This window comes from Amblyomma mixtum, chromosome 5 (genome assembly GCF_055824585.1).
Source record: "Amblyomma mixtum isolate Tamu chromosome 5, ASM5582458v1, whole genome shotgun sequence".
NCBI lineage: Eukaryota > Metazoa > Arthropoda > Arachnida > Ixodida > Ixodidae > Amblyomma > Amblyomma mixtum.
The window spans coordinates 201,811,569-201,836,034 of record NC_143016.1 but is presented as its reverse complement, the minus strand read 5'-3'; the positions used below and the strand labels follow the sequence as shown (position 1 = coordinate 201,836,034).

The 24,466-nt window shown below is 38.0% G+C and overlaps 1 protein-coding gene across 1 annotated transcript; it reads right to left on the bottom strand.

Moving 5' to 3' along the window:
- Window positions 1-6,162: 6,162 nt before the first annotated feature.
- LOC149345439 (uncharacterized) lies at window positions 6,163-10,482 on the bottom strand. The gene is made up of 3 exons (XM_089546647.1): window positions 8,828-10,482; window positions 7,616-7,720; window positions 6,163-6,860 (listed from the first exon to the last, which is right to left on the bottom strand). The coding sequence occupies exons 1-3, from the start codon at window positions 10,214-10,216 to the stop codon at window positions 6,747-6,749; spliced, it is 1,608 nt and encodes a 535-aa protein (XP_089402773.1). The 5' UTR covers window positions 10,217-10,482; the 3' UTR covers window positions 6,163-6,746.
- Window positions 10,483-24,466: the final 13,984 nt, after the last annotated feature.

Sequence of the window (24,466 nt, the reverse complement as noted above, 5' to 3'; positions counted from 1 at the left end):
CACTTGAATCGCAGAACACTGAAAACGCTTCATTTAGTTTCTCTTGCTGCCGTAAATAAATCTTATTGCTTTTTTTGATTAGACTCAGGTTTTTTTTACATCACTCACATGATAGGGTGACCAAACAGGGTATGTATGCTCTAGAATTGATCTTATTAGGCATTTTTATATGCGGTAAGCTTGTGCTTTGGAGCAAATTAGGTCGATATGCCTGTGCATTAGGTGTGAATGTTACTCCCAAAGACTGAAATCTCTTTACTTGTGATAAGTTGTTTGAGCTGTTTTTATAAGTGTATTTAAATGGTTTTTTTTGGTCGTAAGTGTCATGACAACGATTTTCTTGAAATTAAATTTGCCATTTCTCACTTGAATCGCAGAACACTGAAAACGCTTCATTTAGTTTCTCTTCCTGCTGTAAATAAATCTTATTGCTTTTCTTTGAAGAGACTCAGGTTTTTTTTACATCACGCACATGATAGGGCGACCAAACAGTGCATGTATGCTCAAGAATTGGTCTTATTAGGCATATTTATATGCGGTAAGCTTGTGCTTTGGAGCAAATTAGGTCGATATGCCTGTGGATTAGGTGTGAATGTTATTCCCAGATACTTAAATCTCTTTACTTGTGATAAGTTGTTTGATCTCTTTTTATAAGTGTATTTAAATGGTTCTTTTTTGGTCGTAAGTTTCATGACAACGATATTCTTGAAATTAAATTTGCCATTTATCGCTTCTATCGCAGAACACTGAAAACGCTTCATTTAGTTTCTCTTGCTGCCGTAAATAAATCTTATTGCTTTTCTTTGAAGAGACTCAGGTTTTTTTACATCACGCACATGATAGGGTGACCAAACAGCGCATGTATGATCAAGAATTGGTCTTATTAGGCATTTTTATATGCGGCAAGCTTGTGCTTTTGAGCAAATTAGGTCGATATGCCTGTGGATTAGGTGTGAATGTTACTCCCAGATACTGAAATCTCTTTACTTGTGATAAGTTGTTTGATCTGTTTTTATAATTGTATTTAAATGGTTCGTTTTCGGTCGTAAGTGTCATGACAACGATTTTCTTGAAATTAAATTTGCCATTTCTCACTTCAATCGCAGAACAGTGAAAACGCTTCATTTAGTTTCTCTTGCTGCTGTAAATAAATCTTATTGCTTTTCTTTGAAGAGACTCAGGTTTTTTTACATCACGCACATGAAAGGGTGACCAAACAGCGCATGCATGCTCAAGAATTGATCTTATTAGGCATTTTTATATGCGGTAAGCTTGTGCTTTGGAGCAAATTAGGTCGATATGCCTGTGGATTAGGTGTGAATGTTACTCCCAAAGACTGAAATCTCTTTACTTGTGATAAGTTGTTTGAGCTGTTTTTATAAGTGTATTTAAATGGTTTTTTTTGGTCGTAAGTGTCATGACAACGATTTTCTTGAAATTAAATTTGCCATTTCTCACTTGAATCGCAGAACACTGAAAACGCTTCATTAAGTTTCTGTTCCTGCCGTAAATAAATCTTATTGCTTTTCTTTGAAGAGACTCAGGTTTTTTTACATCACGCACATGATAGGGTGACCAAACAGTGCATGTATGCTCAAGAATTTGTCTTATTAGGCATATTTATATGCGGTAAGCTTGTGCTTTGGAGCAAATTAGGTCGATATGCCTGTGCATTAAGTGTGAATGTTACTCCCAAAGACTGAAATCTCTTTACTTGTGATAAGTTGTTTGATCTGTTTTTATAAGTGTATTTAAATGGTTCTTTTTTGGTCGTAAGTGTCATGACAACGATTTTCTTGAAATTAAATTTGACATTTCACACTTCAATCACAGAACACTGAAAACGCTTCATTTAGTTTTTCTTGCTGCCGTAAATAAATCTTATTGCTTTTCTTTGAAGAGACTCAGGTTTTTTTACATCACGCACATGATAGGGTGACCAAACAGCGAATGTATGCTCAAGAATTGGTCTCATTAGGCATTTTTATATTCGGTAAGCTGGTGCTTTGGAGCAAATTAGGTCGATATGCCTGTGCATTAGGTGTGAATGTGAAGACTGAAATCTCTTTACTTGCGATAAGTTGTTTGATGTGTTTTTATAAGTGTATATAAATTGTTCTTTTTTGGTCGTGTCATGACAACGATTTTTTTGAAATTAAATTCCCCATTTCTCACTTCGATCGCAAAACACTGAAAACGCTTCATTTAGTTTCTCTTGCTGCCATAAATAAATCTTATTGCTTTTCTTTGAAGAGACACGGGTTTTTTTACATCACGCACATGAAAGGGTGACCAAACAGCGCATGCATGCTTAAGAATTGATCTTATTAGGCATTTTTATATGCGGTAAGCTTGTGCTTTGGAGCAAATTAGAACATATGCCTGTGCATTAGATGTAAATGTTACTCCCAGATACTGAAATCTCTTTACTTGTGATAAGTTGTTTGATCTGTTTTTATAAGTGTATTTAAATGGTTCTTTTTTGGACGTAAGTGTCATGACAACGATTTTCCTGAAATTAAATTTGCCATTTATCACTTCAACCGCAGAACACTGAAAACGCTTCATTTAGTTTCTCTTGCTGCCGTAAATAAATCTTATATCTTTTCTTTGAAGAGACTCAGGTTTTTTTACATCACGCACAAGATAAGGTGACCAAACAGCGCATGTATGATCAAGAATTGGTCTTATTAGGCATTTTTATATGCGGTAAGCTTGTGCTTTTGAGCAAATTAGGTCGATATGCCTGTGGATTAGGTGTGAATGTTATTCCCAGATACTTAAATCTCTTTACTTGTGGTAAGTTGTTTGATCTCTTTTTATAAGTGTATTTAAATGGTTCTTTTTTGGTCGTAAGTTTCATGACGATTTTCTTTAAATTAAATTTGCCATTTCTGACTTCAATCGCAGAACAGTGAAAACGCTTCATTTAGTTTCTCTTGCTGCTGTAAATAAATCTTATTGCTTTTCTTTGAAGAGACTCAGGTTTTTTTACATCACGCACATGAAAGGGTGACCAAACAGCGCATGCATGCTCAAGAATTGATCTCATTAGGCATTTTTATATGCGGTAAGCTTGTGCTTTGGAGCAAATTAGGTCGATATGCCTGTGGATTAGGTGTGAATGTTACTCCCGGATACTGAAATCTCTTTACTTGTGATAAGTTGTTTGATCTGTTTTTATAAGTGTATTTAAACGGTTCTTTTTTGGTCGTAAGTGTCATGACAACGATTTTCTTGAAATTAAATTCGCCATTTATCACTTCAATCGCAGAACACTGAAAACGCTTCATTTAGTTTCTCTTGCTGTCGTAAATAAATCTTATTGCTTTTCTTTGAAGAGACTCAGGTTTTTTTACATCACGCACATGATAGGGTGACCAAACAGCGCATGTATGATCAAGAATTGGTCTTATTAGGCATTTTTATATGCGGTAAGCTTGTGCTTTTGAGCAAATTAGGTCGATATGCCTGTGGATTAGGTGTGAATGCTACTCCCAGATACTGAAATCTCTTTACTTGTGATAAGTTGTTTGATCTGTTTTTATAAGTCTATTTAAATGGTTCGTTTTTGGTCGTAAGTGTCATGACAACGATTTTCTTGAAATTAAATTTGCCATTTCTCACTTGAATCGCAGAACACTGAAAACGCTTCATTTAGTTTCTGTTCCTGCCGTAAATAAATCTTATTGCTTTTCTTTGAAGAGACTCAGGTTTTTTTTACATCACGCACATGATAGGGTGACCAAACAGTGCATGTATGCTCAAGAATTTGTCTTATTAGGCATATTTATATGCGGTAAGCTTGTGCTTTGGAGCAAATTAGGTCGATATGCCTGTGCATTAAGTGTGAATGTTACTCCCAAAGACTGAAATCTCTTTACTTGTGATAAGTTGTTTGATCTGTTTTTATAAGTGTATTTAAATGGCTCTTTTTTGGTCGTAAGTGTCATGACAACGATTTTCTTGAAATTAAATTTGACATTTCACACTTCAATCGCAGAACACTGAAAACGCTTCATTTAGTTTTTCTTGCTGCCGTAAATAAATCTTATTGCTTTTCTTTGAAGAGACACAGGTTTTTTTACATCACGCACATGAAAGGGCGACCAAACAGCGCATGCATGCTAGAGAATTGATCTTATTAGGCATTTTTATATGCGGTAAGCTTGTGCTTTGGAGCAAATTAGAACATATGCCTGTGCATTAGATGTGAATGTTACTCCCAGATACTGAAATCTCTTTACTTGTGATAAGTTGTTTGATCTGTTTTTATAAGTGTATTTAAATGGTTCTTTTTTGGACGTAAGTGTCATGACAACGATTTTCTTGAAATTAAATTTGCCATTTATCACTTCAATCGCAGAACACTGAAAACGCTTTATTTAGTTTCTCTTGCTGTCGTAAATAAATCTTATATCTTTTCTTTGAAGAGACTCAGGTTTTTTTTACATCACTCACATGATAGGGTGACCAAACAGGGTATGTATGCTCTAGAATTGATCTTATTAGGCATTTTTATAATCGGTAAGCTTGTGCTTTGGAGCAAATTAGGTCGATATGCCTGTGCATTAGGTGTGAATGTTACTCCCAAAGACTGAAATCTCTTTACTTGTGATAAGTTGTTTGAGCTGTTTTTATAAGTGTATTTAAATGGTTTTTTTGGTCGTAAGTGTCATGACAACGATTTTCTTGAAATTAAATTTGCCATTTCTCACTTGAATCGCAGAACACTGAAAACGCTTCATTTAGTTTCTCTTCCTGCCGTAAATAAATCTTATTGCTTTTCTTTGAAGAGACTCAGGTTTTTTTTACATCACGCACATGATAGGGTGACCAAACAGTGCATGTATGCTCAAGAATTGGTCTTATTAGGCATATTTATATGCGGTAAGCTTGTGCTTTGGAGCAAATTAAGTCGATATGCCTGTGCATTAGGTGTGAATGTGAAGACTGAAATCTCTTTATTGTGATAAGTTGTTTGATCTGTTTTTATAAGTGTATTTAAATGGTTCTTTTTGGTCGTAAGTGTCATGACAACGATATTCTTGAAATTAAATTTGCCATTTATCACTTCAATCGCAGAACACTGAAAACACTTCATTTAGTTTCTCTTCCTGCCGTAAATAAATCTTATTGCTTTTCTTTGAAGAGACTCAGGTTTTTTTACATCACGCACATGAAAGGGTGACCAAACAGCGCATGTATGCTCAAGAATTGATTTTATTAGGCATTTTTATATGCGGTAAGCTTGTGCTTTGGAGCAAATTAGGTCGATATGCCTGTGCATTAGGTGTGAATGTTACTCCCAAAGACTGAAATCTCTTTACTTGTGATAAGTTGTTTGAGCTGTTTTTATAAGTGTATTTAAATGGTTTTTTTTGGTCGTAAGTGTCATGACAACGATTTTCTTGAAATTAAATTTGCCATTTCTCACTTGAATCGCAGAACACTGAAAACGCTTCATTTAGTTTCTCTTCCTGCCGTAAATAAATGTTATTGCTTTTCTTTGAAGAGACCCAGGTTTTTTTTACATCACGCACATGATAGGGTGACCAAACAGCGCATGTATGATCAAGAATTGGTCTTATTAGGCAATTTTATATGCGGTAAGCTTGTGCTTTTGAGCAAATTAGGTCGATATGCCTGTGGATTAGGTGTGAATGTTATTATCAGATACTTAAATCTCTTTACTTGTGATAAGTTGTTTGATCTATTTTTATAAGTGTATTTAAATGGTTCTTTTTTGGTCGTAAGTTTCATGACGATTTTCTTGAAATTAAATTTGCCATTTATCACTTCAATCGCAGAACACTGAAAACGCTTCATTTAGTTTCTCTTGCTGCCGTAAATAAATCTTATTGCTTTTCTTTGAAGAGACTCAGGTTTTTTTACATCACGCACATGATAGGGTGACCAAACAGTGCATGTATGATCAAGAATTGGTCTTATTAGGCATTTTTATATGCGGTAAGCTTGTGCTTTTGAGCAAATTAGGTCGATATGCCTGTGGATTAGGTGTGAATGTTACTCCCAGATACTGAAATCTCTTTACTTGTGATAAGTTGTTTGATCTGTTTTTATAAGTGTATTTAAATGGTTCGTTTTTGGTCGTAAGTGTCTGTTTCGTCTCGTTGTCCAGTGAAGTGACGCATGCCAGTGTGAAGGGAACAATGCCGTGCTGTTTATTCAGCGAGCATATTTAAAGAGAAATAGTGGCAAGGGGGTTAAGAAAGAGGGGACACAATATCAAGTCAGGGCGAGGGCACAGCGCTATCTTGCGCACGCAGGTTGCGATACGATACATCCTCCTCCGTCACAGTTTTTCGCAGCACATTTAACGCTGGTGGCTGATTTGCTTGAAGTTCTCGTCGTAATGAAGGCGGTCAAGCGGCTTTCTCACACGTGCGGACCGGCGGGGTTGCTGGGGCGCCGGACTGGTGTCTCTGGTCGGCATAACCGGAGCCGCTGGTGCCGGTGGTAGGGTTGACGACTCTTCCCGGGCTAAAATGCTGTCATCGCTAGATTCATCGCTGTCTGAGGCCTCAGTGTCAAACTTCTCCTTTGTTGCCAGTAAATGTTGTCGATTGCGCCGCAACGTCTTGCCATCATTGGTTTGCACGTAGTAGGAGCGAGGAGCTGCCGCTGCAGTTACCTTGGCCTTGCGATCCCACGTTGTCCCCTTAATGCGCACGACGTCGTCTTTTTGAAGTGGGGCCAGGCATCGGGTGGCGTGACTCGCCTGCTCATGTTTCTTGACCCGTGTAACAGCCTGACGTCGAAAGTCTGGCAAAGTCGTGCGCAGGGTCCTCCCTTGGAGCAGTTCGCCGGGCGACCGGCCGTCTTCCAATGGGCTTGATCTGTAATTGAGCATACCAAGCCAAAAGTTTTCATTCGCCTCTGTGGTTTTCTTGAGGATACGCTTTACTACTTGCACTCCCTTTTCGGCCAGCCCATTGGACCGAGGAAACATCGGGCTTGACGTAACATGTTTGAAGTCGTACAGCTCAGCGAAAAGAGCGAACTCATGGCTGGAGAACTGTGGGCCATTATCTGTGCATACCTCCATCGGGATTCCGAATCGTGAAAACATGGCCCCAAGTTTTTCGATGACGCCGGATGTCGTTTGGTCGCAGAGCTCCTCGACATCTGGAAAATTCGACATGGCATCGTAAGCAATGAGGTAGTATTTTCCGCCATATTGAAATATGTCGACACCAACGCGGTACCAGGCTTGGGTTGGAGTGGCGCGGAGCATCAGTGGCTCTGATGGTTGGTTATAAGCATACTTTCTGCAGGTTGAACAACCCTCAATCATCGATGCAACGTCACTGTTGATGTTTGGCCAGTACACCAGCTGCCTTGCCCTTGCTCTGCACTTCGCAATGCCAAGATGCCCAGCATGAATGCGTTTCAATGTCTCGGCCCGCATGCTTCGAGGTATAACGACCTTCGTTCCTTTAAACAGTATTCCACCCACTACTGAAAGTTCAGCAGCCACAGATTTGAGCGGACCTTCAACCGTGACCCCGTCTGCGAGGTTCTGCATCACCACTTTGAGATAGGTATCAGCTCCCGTCTCACGCGCAAGTAGTGCAGCTGTTCTGTCACTCACCAGTGCAGACAAAATGCTGATGGCATGGACTTCAACATCTTCTGTCTCCGAGTGGCTGATGTCAGCAGGACCCGCCGACCTTGAGAGCATGTCTGCCAACTGCATCTGTTTACCCGGAACAAATGTTAGAGCGTAATCATATTTCAACAGTCTCAGGAAAAACCGCTGCAATCTCGGCGGCATGTCTGCTATGGCCTTTTTTGATATATTTATTAGCGGCTGATGGTCACTTTCAAGCAAGACTGGGCGACCGTATGTGAAGTGGTCAAACTTCTCACAGCCAAATACGAGAGCCATCGCTTCTTTTTCGATCTGTGAATAGCGCTGTTCACACTCTGTCAGTGTTTTCGACGCGTAAGCGACTGGCCTCCAATTTACGCCGTGCCGCTGTAGCAGAGCTGAACCGATGCCGTTCTGTGACGCGTCTGACGTCACTTTTGTTTCTTTCTGTGGGTCAAAAATTGCGAGTAATGGTGCCTTGGTGAGCGCGTCGCATATATCTTTCCACTCTCTCTCGTGATTGGCCGTCCATTCGAATAAAACATTTTTCTTTAGAAGAGAGCGGAGAATTGGTGTTCGCAGAGCTAGGGATGGCAAGTACTTGCTGAAGTAATTTACCACCCCGAGCAACCTGTGTACTGCCTGTTTGTTTTGTGGTTTTGGCATGTTCCTTACGCTTTCGACCAGGGCCGGACTAGGGCTTATTCCTTCGCTGCTGATCACGTCGCCTAAAAATGCTATTTTTTCGGCGCCAAACTCGCATTTTGCAACATTGAATGTCAGGCCTGCAGCTTCAGCTGCTTTTAGTGCACATCTTAGTCGTTCATCGTGCTCTTCTCTGGTAGTGCCCCAAATGAGAACGTCATCCACGTACACCCGTACTCCAGGAACACCGTCAAAGACTTCATTCAGCGCCTTTTGAAACACCTAGCTGGCGGACGCGAGCCCGAAAGGAAGCCGGAGAAAGCAGTACCGGCCGAAGGGCGTTGCGAACGTACAAAGTTTCGACGACCGCTCCTCAAGCGGGATCTGGTGAAAGCCTGCATTTGCGTCTAGACGAGAAAAGAACTTAGCTCCCGCTAACTCCGCCTCGATATCTTCCCGACGCGGCATCTGGTAGTGCTCTCTTTTCAGGCTGTCGTTGATCCTTCTCGGATCCATGCACACCCTCATTTTTCCGTCTTTCTTGCGTGTAATGACTAGTGGGCTTACCCAGTCGGTTGGGTCGCTGACCTTTCTGATGATTCCTTCTTTCTCCATTCGCTGTAGCTCAGTACGCAATGGCTCCTGTAAGGCAATGGGCACCCTCCGAGCAGCTTGAACGACGGGCACAGCGTCCTTGCGCAGCAGTATCCTGTATTCACGTTGTAAGCACCCAGTTCCTTGAAAGAGCCCAGGGTACTCCCTAGCCACTTCATGAGAAGAGGTCGAGGTGACGGTGTCCACTGTGCGGCGAAGTAGACCTAGCAGCTCGCTGGCTTGAAGTCCCAAGATGGCCTGGTGGTTTTTCTTGACTATGAAGAATTCAGTGCAAATTTTTCGTTCACCTACTTGCACCGGCGCTGAGCACGTGCCGCAGTGTTTGATGATAGCACCTCCGTACGACCGCAGAACGGCACCACTGGGCTTCAGTGCACCTGCATTTAACGTCCGAAAGAGTGACATAGGTACAAGATTCGCCTGGGAGCCAGTGTCGACCTTGAACGTCACCTCCTTGCCGCCAAATTTGGCCTTCACACACCAGTCGCGGTTGCTTATGACACTGCCAATGGCTATGTCCAGAACGTCAAAATCGTCACCTTCGTGCTGTACTTCTTGAACGTGGGCATTCGCTCTGCAGCACGATGCGAAGTGGTTGGGCCTGCTGCACGAATAGCAAGTCTTGCCATAGGCAGGGCACTGTCGTGGGGCGTGAGTGCGGTCGCATCGACTGCACCTGGAAACTCGCCTCGAGAGCTGTTGTAGCTTCACTCCGGTTCTACTCGAAGAGACAGCGTTGATCTCGGACAGTTTCTTTGTTCGACTCCAGAACTCGTTCTGACGTGCTGATGTTTCTGCCGCCTTGCACAAATCTACGGCTTTTCCCAGAGTTAGCTTCTTTTCCCGCAGCATTTTTTCTCGCAGTTTTGGAGAGTTCGTGCCGAATACAATTTGGTCGCGAACCATATCGTCTGCACTTGTCCCAAAGTTGCAATTCATGGCCTGCTTTTTTAGGTCGCGAAGGAACTGTTCGAATGGCTCTGCTTCGCCTTGGATCCGTGAACGAAACACATACCGTTCGTGTACTTCGTTCTGTTGCTCGACGCAGTATTCCTCGAACTTCGCAATGACGGTGGCGTAGTCTTCTCTGTCTTCCCCGTCGGCAAACAAAAAATTATTGAACACTTCAATTGCATCCTCACCGGCCACGCTAAGGAAGAGTGCAGTTTTTGCTGCTTCTGATGCTGGCTTGCTGGCAGTGGTTTTTTCTGCTTCTGATGCTGGCTTGCTGGAACTGGACGTTGCTTGCAAAAAGAGTTCAAATTTCTGTTTGAACAACTTCCAACTTCGACCGCCGTCTCCTGTTAGACGCAGTGGTTCTGGCGGCCTTAGGCGCTCCATTTCTTGCTTCCAGCAGCACGCCGCCGGCAGCCGTTCCAGGTCCTAGGTGCAGGGGCGTTCCTTAGGCCGAGCCTTATCCCACTTCTGACACCATGTTTCGTCTCGTTGTCCAGTGAAGTGACGCATGCCAGTGTGAAGGGAACAATGCCGTGCTGTTTATTCAGCGAGCATATTTAAAGAGAAATAGTGGCAAGGGGGTTAAGAAAGAGGGGACACAATATCAAGTCAGGGCGAGGGCACAGCGCTATCTTGCGCACGCAGGTTGCGATACGATACAGTGTCATGACAACGATTTTCTTGAAATTAAATTTGCCATTTCTCACTTGAATCGCAGAACACTGAAAACGCTTCATTTAGTTTCTCTTGCTGCCGTAAATAAATCTTATTGCTTTTTTTGAAGAGACTCAGGTTTTTATTACATCACTCACATGATAGGGTGACCAAACAGGGCATGTATGCTCTAGAATTGATCTTATTAGGCATTTTATATGCGGTAAGCTTGTGCTTTGGAGCAAATTAGGTCGATATGCCTGTGCATTAGGTGTGAATGTTACTCCCAAAGACTGAAATCTCTTTACTTGTGATAAGTTGTTTGAGCTGTTTTTATAAGTGTATTTAAATGGTTTTTTTTGGTCGTAAGTGTCATGACAACGATTTTCTTGAAATTAAATTTGCCATTTCTCACTTGAATCGCAGAACACTGAAAACGCTACATTTAGTTTCTGTTCCTGCCGTAAATAAATCTTATTGCTTTTCTTTGAAGAGACTCAGGTTTTTTTACATCACGCACATGATAGGGTGACCAAACAGCGAATGTATGCTCAAGAATTGGTCTCATTAGGCATTTTTATATGCGGTAAGCTGGTGCTTTGGAGCAAATTAGGTCGATATCCCTGTGCATTAGGTGTGAATGTGAAGACTGAAATCTCTTTACTTGTGATAAGTTGTTTGATGTGTTTTTATAAGTGTATATAAATTGTTCTTTTTTGGTCGTGTCATGACAACGATTTTTTTTAAATTAAATTTGCCATTTATCACTTCGATCGCAAAACACTGAAAACGCTTCATTTAGTTTCTCTTGCTGCCGTAAATAAATCTTATTGCTCTTCTTTGAAGAGACACAGGTTTTTTTACATCACGCACATGAAAGGGTGACCAAACAGCGCATGCATGCTCAAGAATTGATCTTATTAGGCATTTTTATATGCGGTAAGATTGTGCTTTGGAGCAAATTAGGTCATATGCCTGTGCATTAGATGTGAATGTTACTCCCAGATACTGAAATCTCTTTACTTGTGATAAGTTGTTTGATCTGTTTTATAAGTGTATTTAAATGGTTCTTTTTTGGTCGTAAGTGTCATGACAACGATTTTCTTGAAATTAAATTTGCCATTTATCACTTCAATCGCAGAACACTGAAAACGCTTCATTTAGTTTCTCTTGCTGCCGTAAATAAATCTTATTGCTTTTCTTTGAAGAGACTCAGGTTTTTTTACATCACGCACATGATAGGGTGACCAAACAGCGCATGTATGATCAAGAATTGGTCTTATTAGGCATTTTTATATGCGGTAAGCTTGTGCTTTGGAGCAAATTAGGTCGATATGCCTGTGCATTAGGTGTGAATGTTACTCCCAAAGACTGAAATCTCTTTACTTGTGATAAGTTGTTTGAGCTGTTTTTATAAGTGTATTTAAATGGTTTTTTTGGTCGTAAGTGTCATGACAACGATTTTCTTGAAATTAAATTTGCCATTTCTCACTTGAATCGCAGAACACTGAAAACGCTTCATTTAGTTTCTCTTCCTGCCGTAAATAAATCTTATTGCTTTTCTTTGAAGAGACTCAGGTTTTTTTTACATCACGCACATGATAGGGTGACCAAACAGTGCATGTATGCTCAAGAATTGGTCTTATTAGGCATATTTATATGCGGTAAGCTTGTGCTTTGGAGCAAATTAGGTCGATATGCCTGTGCATTAGGTGTGAATGTGAAGACTGAAATCTCTTTACTTGTGATAAGTTGTTTGATCTCTTTTTATAAGTGTATTTAAATGGTTCTTTTTTGGTCGTAAGTTTCATGACGATTTTCTTGAAATTAAATTTGCCATTTCTCACTTCATTCGCAGAACAGTGAAAACGCTTCATTTAGTTTCTCTTGCTGCTGTAAATAAATCTTATTGCTTTTCTTTGAAGAGACTCAGGTTTTTTTACATCACGCACATGAAAGGGTGACCAAACAGCGCATGCATGCTCAAGAATTGATCTTATTAGGCATTTTTATATGCGGTAAGCTTGTGCTTTGGAGCAAATTAGGTCGATATGCCTGTGGATTAGGTGTGAATGTTACTCCCGGATACTGAAATCTCTTTACTTGTGATAAGTTTGATCTCTTTTTATAAGTGTATTTAAACGGTTCTTTTTGGTCGTAAGTGTCATGACAACGATTTTCTTGAAATTAAATTTGCCATTTCTCACTTGAATCGCAGAACACTGAAAACGCTTCATTTAGTTTCTCTTGCTGCCGTAAATAAATCTTATTGCTTTTTTTGAAGAGACTCAGGTTTTTATTACATCACTCACATGATAGGGTGACCAAACAGGGCATGTATGCTCTAGAATTGATCTTATTAGGCATTTTATATGCGGTAAGCTTGTGCTTTGGAGCAAATTAGGTAGATATGCCTGTGCATTAGGTGTGAATGTTACTCCCAAAGACTGAAATCTCTTTACTTGTGATAAGTTGTTTGAGCTGTTTTTATAAATGTATTTAAATGGTTTTTTTTGGTCGTAAGTGTCATGACAACGATTTTCTTGAAATTAAATTTGCCATTTCTCACTTGAATCGCAGAACACTGAAAACGCTACATTTAGTTTCTGTTCCTGCCGTAAATAAATCTTATTGCTTTTCTTTGAAGAGACTCAGGTTTTTTTTACATCACGCACATGATAGGGTGACCAAACAGTGCATGTATGCTCAAGAATTTGTCTTATTAGGCATATTTATATGCGGTAAGCTTGTGCTTTGGAGCAAATTAGGTCGATATGCCTGTGCATTAGGTGTGAATGTGAAGACTGAAATCTCTTTACTTGTGATAAGTTGTTTGATGTGTTTTTATAAGTGTATATAAATTGTTCTTTTTTGGTCGTGTCATGACAACGATTTTTTTTAAATTAAATTTGCCATTTCTCACTTCGACCGCAAAACACTGAAAACGCTTCATTTAGTTTCTCTTGCTGCCGTAAATAAATCTTATTGCTTTTCTTTGAAGAGACACAGGTTTTTTTACATCACGCACATGAAAGGGTGACCAAACAGCGCATGCATGCTCAAGAATTGATCTTATTAGGCATTTTTATATGCGGTAAGCTTGTGCTTTGGAGCAAATTAGGTCATATGCCTGTGCATTAGATGTGAATTTTACTCCCAGATACTGAAATCTCTTTACTTGTGATAAGTTGTTTGATCTGTTTTATAAGTGTATTTAAATGGTTCTTTTTTGGTCGTAAGTGCCATGACAACGATTTTCTTGAAATTAAATTTGCCATTTATCAATTCAATCGCAGAACACTGAAAACGCTTCATTTAGTTTCTCTTGCTGCCGTAAATAAATCTTATTGCTTTTCTTTGAAGAGACTCAGGTTTTTTTACATCACGCACAAGATAGGGTGACCAAACAGCGCACGTATGATCAAGAATTGGTCTTATTAGGCATTTTTATATGCGGTAAGCTTGTGCTTTTGAGCAAATTAGGTCAATATGCCTGTGGATTAGGTGTGAATGCTATTCCCAGATACTGAAATCTCTTTACTTGTGATAAGTTGTTTGATCTGTTTTATAAGTGTATTTAAATGGTTCGTTTTTGGTCGTAAGTGTCATGACAACGATTTTCTTGAAATTAAATTTGCCATTTCTCACTTGAATCGCAGAACACTGAAAACGCTTCATTTAGTTTCTCTTGCTGCCGTAAATAAATCTTATTGCTTTTTTTGAAGAGACTCAGGTTTTTTTACATCACTCACATGATAGGGTGACCAAACAGAGTATATATGCTCTAGAATTGATCTTATTAGGCATTTTTATATGCGGTAAGCTTGTGCTTTGGAGCAAATTAGGTCGATATGCCTGTGCATTAGGTGTGAATGTTACTCCCTTAGACTGAAATCTCTTTACTTGTGATAAGTTGTTTGAGCTGTTTTTATAAGTGTATTTAAATGGTTTTTTTGGTCGTAAGTGTCATGACAACGATTTTCTTGAAATTAAATTTGCCATTTCTCACTTGAATCGCAGAACACTGAAAACGCTTCATTTAGTTTCTGTTCCTGCCGTAAATAAATCTTATTGCTTTTCTTTGAAGAGAGTCAGGTTTTTTTACATCACGCACATGATAGGGTGACCAAACAGTGCATGTATGCTCAAGAATTGGTCTTATTAGGCATATTTATATGCGGTAAGCTTGTGCTTTGGAGCAAATTAGGTCGATATGCCTGTGCATTAGGTGTGAATGTGAAGACTGAAATCTCTTTACTTGTGATAAGTTGTTTGATCTGTTTTTATGGTTCTTTTTTCGTCGTAAGTGTCATGACAACGATATTCTTGAAATTAAATTTGCCATTTCTCACTTGAATCGCAGAACACTGAAAACGCTTCATTTAGTTTCTCTTGCTGCCGTAAATAAATCTTATTGCTTTTTTTGAAGAGACTCAGGTTTTTTTACATCACTCACATGATAGGGTGACCAAACAGAGTATATATGCTCTAGAATTGATCTTATTAGGCATTTTTATATGCGGTAAGCTTGTGCTTTGGAGCAAATTAGGTCGATATGCCTGTGCATTAGGTGTGAATGTTACTCCCTGAATGTTATTCCCAGATACTTAAATCTCTTTACTTGTGATATGTTGTTTGATCTCTTTTTATAAGTGTATTTAAATGGTTTTTTTGGTCGTAAGTGTCATGACAACGATTTTCTTGAAATTAAATTTGCCATTTCTCACTTGAATCGCAGAACACTGAAAACGCTTCATTTAGTTTCTGTTCCTGCCGTAAATAAATCTTATTGCTTTTCTTTGAAGAGAGTCAGGTTTTTTTACATCACGCACATGATAGGGTGACCAAACAGTGCATGTATGCTCAAGAATTGGTCTTATTAGGCATATTTATATGCGGTAAGCTTGTGCTTTGGAGCAAATTAGGTCGATATGCCTGTGCATTAGGTGTGAATGTGAAGACTGAAATCTCTTTACTTGTGATAAGTTGTTTGATCTGTTTTTATGGTTCTTTTTTCGTCGTAAGTGTCATGACAACGATATTCTTGAAATTAAATTTGCCATTTATCACTTCAATCGCAGAACACTGAAAACGCTTCATTTAGTTTCTCTTGCTGCCGTAAATAAATCTTATTGCTTTTCTTTGAAGAGACTCAGGTTTTTTTACATCACGCACATGATAGGGTGACCAAACAGCACATGTATGATCAAGAATTGGTCTTATTAGGCATTTTTATATGCGGTAAGCTTGTGCTTTTGAGCAAATTAGGTCGATATGCCTGTGGATTAGGTGTGAATGTTATTCCCAGATACTTAAATCTCTTTACTTGTGATATGTTGTTTGATCTCTTTTTATAAGTGTATTTAAATGGTTCTTTTTTGGTCGTAAGTTTCATGACGATTTTCTTTAAATTAAATTTGCCATTTCTGACTTCAATCGCAGAACAGTGAAAACGCTTCATTTAGTTTCTCTTGCTGCTGTAAATAAATCTTATTGCTTTTCTTTGAAGAGACTCAGGTTTTTTTACATCACGCACATGAAAGGGTGACCAAACAGCGCATGCATGCTCAAGAATTGATCTTATTAGGCATTTTTATATGCGGTAAGCTTGTGCTTTGGAGCAAATTAGGTCGATATGCCTGTGGATTAGATGTGAATGTTTTTCCCAGATACTGAAATCTCTTTACTTGTGATAAGTTGTTTCATCTGTTTTTATAAGTGTATTTAAATGGTTCGTTTTTGGTCGTAAGTGTCATGACAACGATTTTCTTGAAATTAAATTTGCCATTTCTCACTTGAATCGCAGAACACTGAAAACGCTTCATTTAGTTTCTCTTGCTGCCGTAAATAAATCTTATTGCTTTTTTTGAAGAGACTCAGGTTTTTTTTACATCACTCACATGATAGGGTGACCAAACAGGGTATGTATGCTCTAGAATTGATCTTATTAGGCATTTTTATATACGGTAAGCTTGTGCTTTGGAGCAAATTAGGTCGATATGCCTGTGCATTAGGTGTGAATGTTACTCCCAAAGACTGAAAGCTCTTTACTTGTGATAAGTTGTTTGAGCTGTTTTTATAAGTGTATTTAAATGGTTTTTTTGGTCGTAAGTGTCATGACAACGATTTTCTTGAAATTAAATTTGCCATTTCTCACTTGAATCGCAGAACACTGAAAACGCTTCATTTAGTTTCTCTTCCTGCCGTAAATAAATCTTATTGCTTTTCTTTGAAGAGACTCAGGTTTTTTTTACATCACGCACATGATAGGGTGACCAAACAGTGCATGTATGCTCAAGAATTGGTCTTATTAGGCATATTTATATGCGGTAAGCTTGTGCTTTGGAGCAAATTAGGTCGATATGCCTGTGCATTAGGTGTGAATGTGAAGACTGAAATCTCTTTACTTGTGATAAGTTGTTTGATCTCTTTTTATAAGTGTATTTAAATGGTTCTTTTTTGGTCGTAAGTTTCATGACGATTTTCTTGAAATTAAATTTGCCATTTCTCACTTCATTCGCAGAACAGTGAAAACGCTTCATTTAGTTTCTCTTGCTGCTGTAAATAAATCTTATTACTTTTCTTTGAAGAGACTCAGGTTTTTTTACATCACGCACATGAAAGGGTGACCAAACAGCGCATGCATGCTCAAGAATTGATCTTATTAGGCATTTTTATATGCGGTAAGCTTGTGCTTTGGAGCAAATTAGGTCATATGCCTGTGCATTAGATGTGAATGTTACTCCCAGATACTGAAATCTCTTTACTTGTGATAAGTTTGATCTGTTTTATAAGTGTATTTAAATGGTTCTTTTTTGGTCGTAAGTGTCATGACAACGATTTTCTTGAAATTAAATTTGCCATTTATCAATTCAATCGGAGAACACTGAAAACGCTTCATTTAGTTTCTCTTGCTGCCGTAAATAAATCTTATTGCTTTTCTTTGAAGAGACTCAGGTTTTTTTACATCACGCACAAGATAGGGTGACCAAACAACGCATGTATGATCAAGAATTGGTCTTATTAGGCATTTTTATATGCGGTAAGCTTGTGCTTTTGAGCAAATTAGGTCAATATGCCTGTGGATTAGGTGTGAATGTTATTCCCAGATACTGAAATCTCTTTACTTTTGATAAGTTGTTTGATCTGTTTTTATAAGTGTATTTAAATGGTTCGTTTTTGGTCGTAAGTGTCATGACAACGATTTTCTTGAAATTAAATTTGCCATTTCTCACTTGAATCGCAGAACACTGAAAACGCTTCATTTAGTTTCTCTTGCTGCCGTAAATAAATCTTATTGCTTTTTTTGAAGAGACTCAGGTTTTTTTTACATCACTCACATGATAGGGTGACCAAACAGAGTATGTATGCTCTAGAATTGATCTTATTAGGCATTTTTATATGCGGTAAGCTTGTGCTTTGGAGCAAATTAGGTCGATATGCCTGTGCATTAGGTGTGAATGTTACTCCCAAAGACTGAAATCTCTTTACTTGTGATAAGTTGTTTGAGCTGTTTTTATAAGTGTATTTAAATGGTTTTTTTGGTCGTAAGTGTCATGACAACGATTTTCTTGAAATTAAATTTGCCATTTCTCACTTGAATCGCAGAACACTGAAAACGCTTCATTTAGTTTCTGTTCCTGCCGTAAATAAATCTTATTGCTTTTCTTTGAAGAGACTCAGGTTTTTTTACATCACGCACATGATAGGGTGACCAAACAGTGCATGTATGCTCAAGAATTGGTCTTATTAGGCATATTTATATGCGGTAAGCTTGTGCTTTGGAGCAAATTAGGTCGATATGCCTGTGCATTAGGTGTGAATGTGAAGACTGAAATCTCTTTACTTGTGATAAGTTGTTTGATCTGTTTTTATGGTTCTTTTTTGGTCGTAAGTGTCATGACAACGATATTCTTGAAATTAAATTTGCCATTTATCACTTCAATCGCAGAACACTGAAAACGCTTCATTTAGTTTCTCTTGCTGCCGTAAATAAATCTTATTGCTTTTCTTTGAAGAGACTCAGGTTTTTTTACATCACGCACATGATAGGGTGACCAAACAGCACATGTATGATCAAGAATTGGTCTTATTAGGCATTTTTATATGCGGTAAGCTTGTGCTTTTGAGCAAATTAGGTCGATATGCCTGTGGATTAGGTGTGAATGTTATTCCCAGATACTTAAATCTCTTTACTTGTGATAAGTTGTTTGATCTCTTTTTATAAGTGTATTTAAATGGTTCTTTTTTGGTCGTAAGTTTCATGACGATTTTCTTTAAATTAAATTTGCCATTTCTGACTTCAATCGCAGAACAGTGAAAACGCTTCATTTAGTTTCTCTTGCTGCTGTAAATAAATCTTATTGCTTTTCTTTGAAGAGACTCAGGTTCTTTTACATCACGCACATGAAAGGGTGACCAAACAGCGCATGCATGCTCAAGAATTGATCTTATTAGGCATTTTTATATGCGGTAAGCTTGTGCTTTGGAGCAAATTAGGTCGATATGCCTGTGGATTAGGTGTGAATGTTACTCCCGGATACTGAAATCTCTTTACTTGTGATAAGTTGTTTGATCTGTTTTTATAAGTGTATTTAAACGGTTCTTTTTTGGTCGTAAGTGTCATGACAACGATTTTCTTGAAATTAAATTCGCCATTTATCACTTCAATCGCAGAACACTGAAAACGGTTCATTTAGTTTCTCTTGCTGCCGTAAATAAATCTTATTGCTTTTCTTTGAAGAGACTCAGGTTTTTTTACATCACGCACATGATAGGGTGACCAAACAGCGCATGTATGATCAAGAATTGGTCTTATTAGGCATTTTTATATGCGGTAAGCTTGTGCTTTTGACAAATTAGGTCGATAGGCCTGTGGATTAGGTGTGAATGTTACTCCCAGATACTGAAATCTCTTTACTTGTGATAAGTTGTTTGATCTGTTTTTATAAGTCTATTTAAATGGTTCGTTTTTGGTCGTAAGTGTCATGACAACGATTTTCTTGAAATTAAATTTGCCATTTCTCACTTGAATCGCAGAACACTGAAAACGCTTCATTTAGTTTCTGTTCCTGCCGTAAATAAATCTTATTGCTTTTCTTTGAAGAGACTCAGGTTTTTTTTACATCACGCACATGATAGGGTGACCAAACAGTGCATGTATGCTCAAGAATTTGTCTTATTAGGCATATTTATATGCGGTAAGCTTGTGCTTTGGAGCAAATTAGGTCGATATGCCTGTGCATTAAGTGTGAATGTTACTCCCAAAGACTGAAATCTCTTTACTTGTGATAAGTTGTTTGATCTGTTTTTATAAGTGTATTTAAATGGTTCTTTTTTGGTCGTAAGTGTCATGACAACGATTTTCTTGAAATTAAATTTGACATTTCACACTTCAATCGCAGAACACTGAAAACGCTTCATTTAGTTTTTCTTGCTGCCGTAAATAAATCTTATTCCTTTTCTTTGAAGAGACACAGGTTTTTTTACATCACGCACATGAAAGGGCGACCAAACAGCGCATGCATGCTAGAGAATTGATCTTATTAGGCATTTTTATATGCGGTAAGCTTGTGCTTTGGAGCAAATTAGAACATATGCCTGTGCATTAGATGTGAATGTTACTCCCAGATACTGAAATCTCTTTACTTGTGATAAGTTGTTTGATCTGTTTTTATAAGTCTATTTAAATGGTTCTTTTTTGGACGTAAGTGTCATGACAACGATTTTCTTGAAATTAAATTTGCCATTTATCACTTCAATCGCAGAACACTGAAAACGCTTCATTTAGTTTCTCTTGCTGCCGTAAATAAATCTTATATCTTTTCTTTGAAGAGACTCAGGTTTTTTTTACATCACTCACATGATAGGGTGACCAAACAGGGTATGTATGCTCTAGAATTGATCTTGTTAGGCATTTTTATAATCGGTAAGCTTGTGCTTTGGAGCAAATTAGGTCGATATGCCTGTGCATTAGGTGTGAATGTTACTCCCAAAGACTGAAATCTCTTTACTTGTGATAAGTTGTTTGAGCTGTTTTTATAAGTGTATTTAAATGGTTTTTTTGGTCGTAAGTGTCATGACAACGATTTTCTTGAAATTAAATTTGCCATTTCTCACTTGAATCGCAGAACACTGAAAACGCTTCATTTAGTTTCTCTTCCTGCCGTAAATAAATCTTATTGCTTTTCTTTGAAGAGACTCAGGTTTTTTTTACATCACGCACATGATAGGGTGACCAAACAGTGCATGTATGCTCAAGAATTGGTCTTATTAGGCATATTTATATGCGGCAAGCTTGTGCTTTGGAGCAAATTAGGTCGATATGCCTGTGCATTAGGTGTGAATGTGAAGACTGAAATCTCTTTATTGTGATAAGTTGTTTGATCTGTTTTTATAAGTGTATTTAAATGGTTCTTTTTGGTCGTAAGTGTCATGACAACGATATTCTTGAAATTAAATTTGCCATTTATCACTTCAATCGCAGAACACTGAAAACGCTTCATTTAGTTTCTCTTGCTGCCGTAAATAAATCTTATTGCTTTTCTTTGAAGAGACTCAGGTTTTTTTACATCACGCACATGATAGGGTGACCAAACAGCGCATGTATGATCAAGAATTGGTCTTATTAGGCAATTTTATATGCGGTAAGCTTGTGCTTTTGAGCAAATTAGGTCGATATGCCTGTGGATTAGGTGTGAATGTTATTCCCAGATACTTAAATCTCTTTACTTGTGATAAGTTGTTTGATCTATTTTTATAAGTGTATTTAAATGGTTCTTTTTTGGTCGTAAGTTTCATGACGATTTTCTTGAAATTAAATTTGCCATTTCTCACTTCAATCGCAGAACAGTGAAAACGCTTCATTTAGTTTCTCTTGTTGCTGTAAATAAATCTTATTGCTTTTCTTTGAAGAGACTCAGGTTTTTTTACATCACGCACATGAAAGGGTGACCAAACAGCGCATGCATGCTCAAGAATTGATCTTATTAGGCATTTTTATATGCGGTAAGCTTGTGCTTTGGAGGAAATTAGGTCGATATGCCTGTGGATTAGGTGTGAATGTTACTCCCGGATACTGAAATCTCTTTACTTGTGATAAGTTGTTTGATCTGTTTTTATAAGTGTATTTAAACGGTTCTTTTTTGGTCGTAAGTGTCATGACAACAATTTTCTTGAAATTAAATTCGCCATTTATCACTTCAATCGCAGAACACTGAAAACGCTTCATTTAGTTTCTCTTGCTGCCGTAAATAAATCTTATTGCTTTTCTTTGAAGAGACTCAGGTTTTTTTACATCACGCACATGATAGGGTGACCAAACAGCGCATGTATGATCAAGAATTGGTCTTATTAGGCATTTTTATATGCGGTAAGCTTGTGCTTTTGAGCAAATTAGGTCGATATGCCTGTGGATTAGGTGTGAATGTTACTCCCAGATACTGAAATCTCTTTACTTGTGATAAGTTGTTTGATCTGTTTTTATAAGTGTATTTAAATGGTTCGTTTTTGGTCGTAAGTGTCATGACAACGATTTTCTTGAAATTAAATTTGCCATTTCTCACTTGAATCGCAGAACACTGAAAACGCTTCATTTAGTTTCTCTTGCTGCCGTAAATAAATCTTATTGCTTTTTTTTGAAGAGACTCAGGTTTTTATTACATCACTCACATGACAGGGTGACCAAACAGGGCATGTATGCTCTAGAATTAATCTTATTAGGCATTTTATATGCGGTAAGCTTGTGCTTTGGAGCAAATTAGGTCGATATGCCTGTGCATTAGGTGTGAATGTTACTCCCAAAGACTGAAATCTCTTGTGATAAGTTGTTTGAGCTGTTTTTATAAGTGTATTTAAATGGTTTTTTTTGGTCGTAAGTGTCATGACAACGATTTTCTTGAAATTAAATTTGCCATTTCTCACTTGAATCGCAGAACACTGAAAACGCTACATTTAGTTTCTGTTCCTGCCGTAAATAAATCTTATTGCTTTTCTTTGAAGAGACTCAGGTTTTTTTACATCACGCACATGATAGGGTGACCAAACAGTGCATGTATGCTCAAGAATTTGTCTTATTAGGCATATTTATATGCGGTAAGCTTGTGCTTTGGAGCAAATTAGGTCGATATGCCTGTGCATTAGGTGTGAATGTGAAAACTGAAATCTCTTTACTTGTGATAAGTTGTTTGATCTGTTTTTATAAGTGTATTTAAATGGTTCTTTTATGGTCGTAAGTTTCATGACAACGATTTTCTTGAAATTAAATTTGCCATTTCTCACTTCAATCGCAGAACACTGAGAACGCTTCATTTAGTTTCTCTTGCTGCTGTAAATAAATCTTATTGCTTTTCTTTGAAGAGACTCAGGTTTTTTTACATCACGCACATGATAGGGTGACCAAACAGCGAATGTATGCTCAAGAATTGGTCTCATTAGGCATTTTTATATGCGGTAAGCTGGTGCTTTGGAGCAAATTAGGTCGATATCCCTGTGCATTAGGTGTGAATGTGAAGACTGAAATCTCTTTACTTGTGGTAAGCTGTTTGATGTGTTTTTATAAGTGTATATAAATTGTTCTTTTTTGGTCGTGTCATGACAACGATTTTTTTTAAATTAAATTTGCCATTTCTCACTTCGATCGCAAAACACTGAAAACGCTTCATTTAGTTTCTCTTGCTGCCGTAAATAAATCTTATTGCTTTTCTTTGAAGAGACTCAGGTTTTTTTTACATCACGCACATGATAGGGTGACCAAACAGTGCATGTATGCTCAAGAATTGGTCTTATTAGGCATATTTATATGCGGTAAGCTTGTGCTTTGGAGCAAATTAGGTCGATATGCCTGTGCATTAGGTGTGAATGTGAAGACTGAAATCTCTTTACTTGTGATAAGTTGTTTGATCTCTTTTTATAAGTGTATTTAAATGGTTCTTTTTTGGTCGTAAGTTTCATGACGATTTTCTTGAAATTAAATTTGCCATTTCTCACTTCATTCGCAGAACAGTGAAAATGCTTCATTTAGTTTCTCTTGCTGCTGTAAATAAATCTTATTGCTTTTCTTTGAAGAGACTCAGGTTTTTTTACATCACGCACATGAAAGGGTGACCAAACAGCGCATGCATGCTCAAGAATTGATCTTATTAGGCATTTTTATATGCGGTAAGCTTGTGCTTTGGAGCAAATTAGGTCGATATGCCTGTAGATTAGGTGTGAATGTTACTCCCGGATACTGAAATCTCTTTACTTGAGATAAGTTGTTTGATCTGTTTTTATAAGTGTATTTAAACGGTTCTTTTTTGGTCGTAAGTGTCATGACAACGATTTTCTTGAAATTAAATTCGCCATTTATCACTTCAATCGCAGAACACTGAAAACGCTTCATTTAGTTTCTCTTGCTGCCGTAAATAAATCTTATTGCTTTTCTTTGAAGAGACTCAGGTTTTTTTACGTCACGCACATGATAGGGTGACCAAACAGCGCATGTATGATCAAGAATTGGTCTTATTAGGCATTTTTATATGCGGTAAGCTTGTGCTTTTGAGCAAATTAGGTCGATATGCCTGTGGATTAGGTGTGAATGTTACTCCCAGATACTGAAATCTCTTTACTTGTGATAAGTTGTTTGATCTGTTTTTATAAGTGTATTTAAATGGTTCGTTTTTGGTCGTGTCATGACAACGATTTTGTTGAAATTAAATTTGCCATTTCTCACTTGAATCGCAGAACACTGAAAACGCTTCATTTAGTTTCTCTTGCTGCCGTAAATAAATCTTATTGCTTTTTTTGAAGAGACTCAGGTTTTTATTACATCACTCACATGATAGGGTGACCAAACAGGGCATGTATGCTCTAGAATTGATCTTATTAGGCATTTTATATGCGGTAAGCTTGTGCTTTGGAGCAAATTAGGTCGATATGCCTGTGCATTAGGTGTGAATGTTACTCCCAAAGACTGAAATCTCTTTACTTGTGATAAGTTGT

Bases quoted from the DNA above. Each gene is read 5' to 3' on its own strand.
- LOC149345439 (XM_089546647.1), bottom strand. From the start codon at position 10,216: ATGGAGCGCCTAAGGCCGCCAGAACCACTGCGTCTAACAGGAGACGGC. The intron at 7,721-8,827 runs GTAAGCCCACTA...CCGGGTAAACAG, and splicing joins TCAGCGACCCAACCGACTGG to ATGCAGTTGGCAGACATGCT. The intron at 6,861-7,615 runs GTGAGTGACAGA...GCTCAATTACAG, and splicing joins TCAGCATTTTGTCTGCACTG to ATCAAGCCCATTGGAAGACG.